General features: G+C 40.5%; 1 protein-coding gene across 1 annotated transcript; it reads left to right on the plus strand.

Moving 5' to 3' along the window:
- Positions 1-442: 442 nt before the first annotated feature.
- CUNH18orf21 (chromosome unknown C18orf21 homolog) lies at positions 443-8,187 on the plus strand. The gene is made up of 5 exons (XM_007945658.1): positions 443-519; positions 606-628; positions 3,026-3,225; positions 5,647-5,846; positions 8,031-8,187. The coding sequence occupies exons 1-5, from the start codon at positions 443-445 to the stop codon at positions 8,185-8,187; spliced, it is 657 nt and encodes a 218-aa protein (XP_007943849.1).
- Positions 8,188-8,561: the final 374 nt, after the last annotated feature.

An 8,561-nucleotide genomic window follows, 5' to 3' on the forward strand; every position in this document is an offset into this window, starting at 1 on the left:
AAAAACTCATTGTGGTTGAGTCAATTCTGATTCATAGTGACCCTTCCTTGGGTTTCCGAGGCGGTATCACCACGGAGGTAGATTGCCCAGTCTTCTTTCCGCGTAGTGGCTGGTGGGACAACAGTAAAAAGACAGTCTGGCAAGACACTCCGCGCCAGACTTTGTCATTCATAGCTGGTAACCCTCCCTCCCCCCAGACCTAAGGTCTGAGGCAGACAGCAAGGTAAGCCCAAGCGATTGGGCGGGTGAGGCCGAGGGGCGGGACCGGGGGCGGTGAGAGGGCCGCCTCCTGGTTAGATACGCCCACGCGCTAGGCCTGCTGCGGAAAACACCGGAACTTCTCAGCTGTCAGTGGCTGTTTCCAAAGGAACCCGGGGTCTTAAGTCACAGGCGGCCACTCTGCGAAGCCTGCTTCCGGCTTCTCCTTCACTCACTGGCGAAGATGAGGCAGAAGCACTACCTTGAGGCAGCGGCGCGGAAACTACAAGCTAGCTGCCCAGGCCAAGCCCGCTATCTCCTGTAAGAAAAGGCTGGGAGGGGAAGCGGGAGGCGAGCGGCGATTTGGCGTTCTTTTGCCCCCTCACGAGTCTCTTTCTCTCTTCCAGCTGGGCCTACAGTTCGTCACACGGTAGGAAGAATCCCCGTCCTTGTTGTGCATCAGGCTCTCGCCGCTGCGCTCCTCTCCGTTCCGCACAGTGCATAGGATGATTTATAAAATCTGGTTGATACGCTTCCGTCATAAAATCCCCCAGCTGCTGCTTCGCACCACATCTGTTGTCGCCAACCTGGTCCAAGCCACTACTGTCTCGTGGATTACTGCAGCAGCACCCATGCGCTTCTAAAATTTGTTCTCAACCCAGCAGCCAGACTGAAGTTGATCAAAACTTAAGCTAGATCTTGTCACTTCTTTGCTGCACTCTCAAATGGCTTACCATCGGAGTAAACGTGAAAGTCCTTTAAAAGAACTACGAGGCCCTGCCTATATCATAGGCCCCCGTTAGCTCTGACCTGCTCCCTCTTTGTTCGCTCAATTCCAGCCGCACTAGGCCTCCTCACTATTCTGTTTGAGGGCTTTGCAGCTGCCTTTCTTTCTGCTCTCAACTCTTGTCCCATTATTTGCTTGGATTCCTTCCTCACTTCCTTTGATCTCTGCAAATGTCGATTGAATGAAACCTGGCCACCGTGTTTAAAGCAGCTCCATCGCCATTCCTTATGTCCCATTTTTTTTTTCTTCTCAGCTCTTAACACTTAATGTTATTTCTCTTGTCCCCATTAATTTTTATCCTTTGTTCACTACTTCATCTCCAAACCCACTGCCATTGAGTCAATTCCGACTCATAAGCACCCTTATAGGACAGAGTAGAATGGCCCCATAGGTATCCCAAGGTTATATATAAATCTTTATGGACACAGACTCCTCCTCTTTTTCCAAAGGAGCAGAGCGGCTAGTGGGTTCTAACTCTGACGTTTTGGTTAGCAGCTGAATGCCTGACTACTGTGCCACCAGAGCTCCTCTGTATCTCCAGCACCCAGAACAATGGCACATAATGTTGGGTGCCCTGGAATCGGTTTTGACCCGTTGCGACCCCACGTGACGCAGTTGAACTGCCCAATAGGGTTTTCTTGGCTGTAATCTTTATGGAAGCAGATCGCTTCAACAGTCATCCAGTAAATACTGAGTTGTACATTTGGCAGAGTGAAATTGCAGGGACGGGCATAGTCCTCAGCTCTTGTTGTGCTGTTTTGCAATGCTGTTATATCCAGCAGTTAGCACTGCTTAACACCAGGTGCCCAGTAGGTGTTCACTGAATATGAATAAATAGGTGGAGTGTTCACCTTCTCCAAGCATATTGCCTTCAGACCCTCACCCTTCCCTAAATAGCCATGCTCTTTCTCTCTTTCAGCATACTTCTACCAGAAGGCCCTTTACCAATGAGTGGAGTCTCCAAATTAACTGCAGAAAACCCAACTCATGCCATCAAGTCGGTTTGATTCATAGTGACCCCTCCTTGGGTTTCCAAGGCAGTATCTCTACAGAAGTAGATGGCCCAATCTTCCTTCTGAGGAGTGTCTCATAGGTTTGAACTGCCAGCCTCCTGGTTAGCAGTCAAATGCTTTAGGCATCACACCACCAGAACTCCCATCTGTGACCACCTTTGTCAAGCCGCCTCTTCAAAATGTTGCTGGCTAGTCCATGCAGTTCCCTGGATATTTTGATCTTAACTGTATTAGTTAACCCTTTTCAGTTTATCTTCATTTGCTTAGTGTTTCCCTTAGAATGTGAGTTCTTTAATGACAGGAACTCAGTTCATTTCCATATTATCTCCACAGGTGGCACAGTAGGTGGTCAGCAAATGCTTTTTGGTTGCAAAAAAGACTAGGGGAAGCCTGTTGTCAAGGGCTACATTCAGGCAGAGCCCAGCCCACAAACCACAAAACTGTGCTAATCATTCAAAACAATACCACAGTGTAATTTGTTATTTTGTGATAAATGAGTTTTTTAAATTGGTGAGGCATTGCCTCTATGTTGCTCAAATGAATGAATGAGAGTAAATTTTGCAAAGTAAATTGTTGCCAATTAATCTGTTTGTAAATTTTCACATTTTGAGTTGGCTGAAGTGTATCTGGGACCTCTGGTGGCATACAGACTGTAAGAATAAACTCCTGTTGTTAAGGCCATCCCACTTGTGGTATATTCCTGTCAGAGCGGCAGACACTAGGTAATCAGAACAGTGCCTAAGGCATCTGACTGCTAACCAGAAGGCTGGTGGTTCAAACCCACCAGCCACTCCTCAGAAGGTCAATTGGGCAGTCTACTTCCATAATGATACTGCCCTGGAAACCCAAGGAAGGCTCACTTACGAGTGGGATCCAAATTGACAGCAGTGAGTTTGGTTAAACCTTTTTTTTTTTTGGAGTATATCTGCTCAATAACTGTCAGTATACTTTTTCACAGTGTCGGTCAAGTTTGATGTGACTATATATTGGGATTTGCTGAATCATGAGTTTATTTGTGTAATTTTAGATGCTAAGAACACTTTCGAAGAAACATGTCCATACTGTTTCCAGTTGCTGGTGTTGGATAACTGCCGAGTACGCCTCAAACCCAAGCCCAAACTGACACCCAGAATACAGAAACTTCTAAATCGAGAAGCAAAAAGTTATACACTTAGTTTTAAAGAAGCAAAAATTTTGACAAAGTACAAAGACTCCAAAAGTGTATTGGTAAGATTTTTGTTCTATTATTACTAGAATTTTCTTTTCCTTAAAGTAAGTTTGGCTAAGAATCAGCTTGATTGTAACTCAGAGATCTGCAGAAGTCTATTTGCATTATTTTCTTTTTATACATAAAAAAATCTTTCTAGTTAATACTGTTTCATCAAAAGCAAAGTTTTTCTTTTTCATGATTACCTAAAATCAAACATTGAGCTATCAAAATTGTTCCAGATGTCAGGTCGAACACAGTTTTTTTAACACAATTATCAGAGATTTGAGAGTAAATTATTTTCACAAATTTCTTGAGCTAACAAATATGACTTTACCTGAATGGCAGTTGTCTCTAAGTAATTTTCTCAGTTAATAGCCCTTTTCTTCAAATGGTGAAGTATCTTCAAAGTATCTTGTATATGTAAGTATCAGTGTCATTTCTTCAGTCATTTCCCCCTCTGTGCAGAATGTGTTTTTAAGTTTATGCCCAACAAATGTGTCTTTTGTTCGTTCACGGAAGATTTGAGAGTCTGTTATATTCCAAATAATGATTGTTGGGGATATAAGATGTAATAAAACAACCCAAATCAAATGATCTACAATTTACTGTATAGAGGCTACTTTCAGATACATTTTATGTTCTGCATATCCCATGTCAACCATGCATCCAATATTCAGGTGCCTGTTTACTGCTGGGCACTGAGTATTAGGGCAGCTCATGTCTGGCCCAAAACTATAATCAGTAATAATTGGGATTGAAAACTCGTGTTTACCAACATTGCACAAGTGTATTTTTGGTTTTGTCATAAATGACTTTAAAGGAGAAGAGAATACTGAAATGAGTAGAATTTGCCTTCTTACTTTATGAAGATGGGTATATTTCAAAGTCACTGCCACATACCTGGAAAACATTCTGAAAGGGAAGGTAATAAGGGCTATGTTATCAATCCTGGCAGTTGTTGAAAATAGCATTGGTATGTTCATGTTGGCCTTTTACTGGCAGTTGGTTAAGATCCAGCAAGCATGCTTTGCCTAGCTCTGCGTTGGCCTTGGTAAACTACACTTGTTACCTATGACTGCATATATGAAGTATGATATCCTAAGGGATTTTATCCCTGCAAGATGAGTGAAGCTGTTATTTCCCTCAAATGAGAGAAATTTCCTGAAAGTTTGTTGACCTCTAGGACACTCCTATGAAGGAGAGAGGAACACAAGTGAGTGGTATAGGGGAATGACGTAAAGGCAGGTACTTGTTGTGGGCTAGGAGAGAGCTAGGTCATAGAGAAGTTATGGATTCAAGTCCAGTTGTGCTGGATCTGCCTAGCAGTGCTGAGTTTCATTATCTTCCAAGTTCTCACCCTCGTGAGGCTTACATTCTAATATATTTAAATCAAGTAACTAAAAAGGTACTGGTGTGTTTGTTTTGTTGCTTTATTTTCATCTATATCCAGTCTCTTTCCAAAAAGTGTTAAGGCAGCTTTAAACACAGACCTTTGATGTATGCAGATTTCATTTTCCATTTATGTACCTGAGTTGTTCTCAGTTTAAAGCAGTGTGTAATTTGCTGTGGCATGGGCTAAGTCTTGTGTATGGAGTCAGGTATGTGGAAGGAAGGCATTTTAGCTAGAAAGTAGGCCATTTCTTGAACAATGATCTTGAAAAGAAAGTTAACCTCTAGAGCTAATGATAGAAGTATGTTGTTGTTGTTGTTATTTGCCATCGAGTCGCCCCCAACTCATAGCAACCCCTCCTTGGGTTTCCGAGGCAAGTATCACTACGGAAGTAGGATTGCCCAACCTTCCTTCCGAGGAGCGGCTGGTGGGTTTGAACCGCTAGCCTTCTGGTTAGCAGTCAAGTGCCTTAGGCACTATGCTACCAGAGCTCCCATGATGGAAGTATAAGAATGTGGTGTTTCATTGGTTTTATAAATTACTTAAGGTCTGTGTTTACAGAATTGCTATGGATTTGAAGAGGGTCACTTAAATTTTCAGTAATATTTTACTGAGTTTTATTGGGAAAAGGGTTGAGGTTCATCTACCAAAAAATAAAAAATAAAATAAAAGTTAAATGTCTACTGCATTATTTTCTATCCTGTTACACAGAACATCCTTCTAGATGTTCAGAGGTGTTATCCCAGTTTCTTCTACCTTTCCCTCAAACCCATTTTCACAATGAGAAAGCAGATTATCTTTAAAAATCTATTTAATTAAATACAAATGTTTAGCCATTAGTTTTTTATTGAAAACTTTATCATTCTAAAAATGTGTCTTGTCTAATTCCTGTTGCTAGATTACACAAGCACCAGGAGAGCAGGTTCTGCGTTACTCACCCCTGTAGTAGCTGGTGTAGTCCTTAAATGTATAAGAATTCAATGAATATGTGTTTTATTGGATTAAATTAGAAATTATAAGCTTGGTATTTCTTCTTTTTTTATGGTAGCTGATTACTTGTAAAACATGCAACAGAACAGTTAAACATCACGGCAAAAGTAGAAGCTTTCTATCATCCCTGAAGAGCAAACCTAGCACTCCCACGACTAAACCCACCCTGAAGACACCAGAGAGAAAGACTCTAAGTTCTGCCAACCTAAATCATGACCTGTCTGGTTCTAAAAGCAAGAGCCCTGCATTGATTTTCAGGTATCTTAATTCATTAATTTTACTCAAATGTTTACTCATGAGTATTCTATCTCCTCTGTTTAATATATACTCTCTAAATATACTGTGGGGAGCTCTGGTGGTGTAGTGCCTAAGGCATGTGACTGCTAACCAGAAGGCTGGGGGTTCAAACCCACCAGCCACTCCTCAGAAGGAAGGTTGAGCAATCTATTTCTGGAGTGTTGGAAACCCAGGGAGGGGTTGGTAAGAGTCAGATCCGACTCGACGGCCCTGAGTTTTTAAATATACTGTGAAGTTCTAGCCTTGGAACCATTAATGCTTCATGTTGCCCTTTTTTTATATCCATACTTTTTTCTCTAGTATCATTAACTCCCATGTCTTCACCTGTCACCTCAATGCATATGACCTATAGGTGCAATCATTATTTCTAACCTCTCAGACGATTCCCAACTGTTTTCTAATCACCTTAATCCCCTGTATGCCCAATACTTAGTTCAACTTGTCCTCACAGCTAATCACTCAAACCTGCCCATCCTCCCCTTAGTTTCTTATTCCACGAATGAACATGCCCTTCTGTAGTTCAGACCTAAAATGGCAGATACATTTGAGGACTCCTACTCCCTTGGTCCTTACACAGGTAGGTGTTGTTTCTATCTATTCTACTTACATGATGTTCACATCTGTTCACTCCTTCTTCTCCCCGTTGCTGTTATCCTGGCTCAGATGCTTAATTCACCTTTGCCCTGGTGTACTACAAAAAGTTCCTAGTGGGTCTTCCTATTTCTGGTTTCAAACCCTTTCATATGATTATCTTTCTAAAGCACAACTCTGATGTGAGGCCTTGGGTACCTCACTCTACAGCATAGGGACTAAGGCATGACTTTCTAGCCCTCGTTACTTGGCACTTGTACATCTGCCTGACTGACTGCCTTAATCTGTCCTCTATGCTAGCAAAACTGAACCACTCCCAGTGTACATTTCTGCTATACACCTTTGCTCTTGCTTTCTCATCTACCAGAAATTCCTGTTGAAATCTAATTAAAATGGATTTAACAAAAACTGTTAACTATATAACTGGGTGAATGTTTTGATTTTTAATAATCCTCAATACTTCACTATGATAGTTAAGTGTTAAATTCAATCCTATAGAAACTGAAAAGAATTTTTGAAAATTTTTGTTACAAAAGAAGCTGAATCTGGTAGTCTCTTGAATGTAAATAACAAAATAATGCAAGGGCTGGACTATCTCTGCTTATTATATTGAGTTTCTCATATTGGACTTGAAATTTCTAAAACTGGGTGAGAATTTCCAAATCCAGTTATATCTGTATTCTTGATTTAATTATTTTGATATTTAGTATGCTAAGAATTCATAGAATTTATTGATTAAATGTGAATAGAAGATAATTTGGTTTAATGCTTAAAAAGATCAGAAGTAATCCTCATTTTTCTTTGAAACAGACAATTTCATTTAGTTCCATTTAGATCATAGTGCTTCTTAGATATATGCAGGAATAAAGACTTTTCATCTTTATCATACAGATTGGAAGCTGTAAGAGGGGTCAGACTGACAAACTCCAAATAAGGGTTCAGGAGATGAAACACAGTTGGAGAGATGAACTAGAAAGAGGCACAAAGAAACACCAGATGGGGACTCATTTGTTCAACAGTTCAACTCATTTGCTCATTTATTGAGTGCTTCTCTAGCACTGTTCTAAGCTCTGTTAATGTACCATTAGTGATACAACGCATCTGCCCTTAATGGGGCTCCCATTCTAGTGAGGAAGATACAATGGTACCTACGTGTGTGTGCAGATTGAGATCCTTCGTTTTTGAGAATTGCAGTGGCTTCAGCTGTGAAAAAGAAATAGTATGTTTTTAAAGTCCTTGCTTCGGATTGTTATGAACCTCGATGTCAGATATAAGTGGAACTCACAGCTGACATTTTATTTGCCTCCAGCCTTTTCTTTCAGGTGTGATAGAACCGCCCAGTATACCGCTGAAATGTGCATATAGCCAGTTCAGTGAGAAGATTTAACAAGATGGGAATTACTGCTGAGGGAAATCCAGTACCTTCATTGGCCATATGTGGCCTTAACACAGAAGCAGAAAATGTTTCTGGTAACAGTTATCTGTGCTGAGTAGGAAGAACTCATTAAATTATCATTTGTTAGAATAACTAAGCATGGTTTTGTCTCTTTTCAGAACACCTGCATCTGGACAGTCAACACCCACTTTCTCTTCCTCAAAGAATATAAGCAAAACAAAGAAACACTTCTCTCAACTAAAAATGCTACTTAGTCAGCAAGAGTCCCAAAAGAGTCCAAAGACAGACTTCAGAAATTTCTTGTCTTCTCTGTAAAGGATGGATTTTGAAAATAAGAAATGTGTAATGTAATTTCTGAAACTAAAGCTAATCAGAAAACCAGTATTTTTTTTACTTTTATTTGTTCTTGGAATACATGAATACTAGGTCCAAGAGCAAACTTTTCTTGGCATTCTTCATTGTTTATGGGAAAAATACTTCATTGGAATGAATAATGGAAACCTGCCTACCTCCCAAGTGACTATCAAAAAATACATGAAAGATCCTTGGAAGTAGTAAAGAGATAAATGGATATACAGTGATATTCTTATATTCCCCTCAATTAGAAGTTTTCATTATTTATGTTTTTCTTCTTTCTAAGGAAAGTGACACCTTTTTGAGAGGGTTTATCAACTTGTGAAGCTTCTAGG

This window comes from Orycteropus afer, unplaced genomic scaffold (genome assembly GCF_000298275.1).
Source record: "Orycteropus afer afer isolate SDZICR_OR568_19922 unplaced genomic scaffold, OryAfe1.0 scaffold00141, whole genome shotgun sequence".
Taxonomy (NCBI): Eukaryota; Metazoa; Chordata; class Mammalia; order Tubulidentata; family Orycteropodidae; genus Orycteropus; species Orycteropus afer.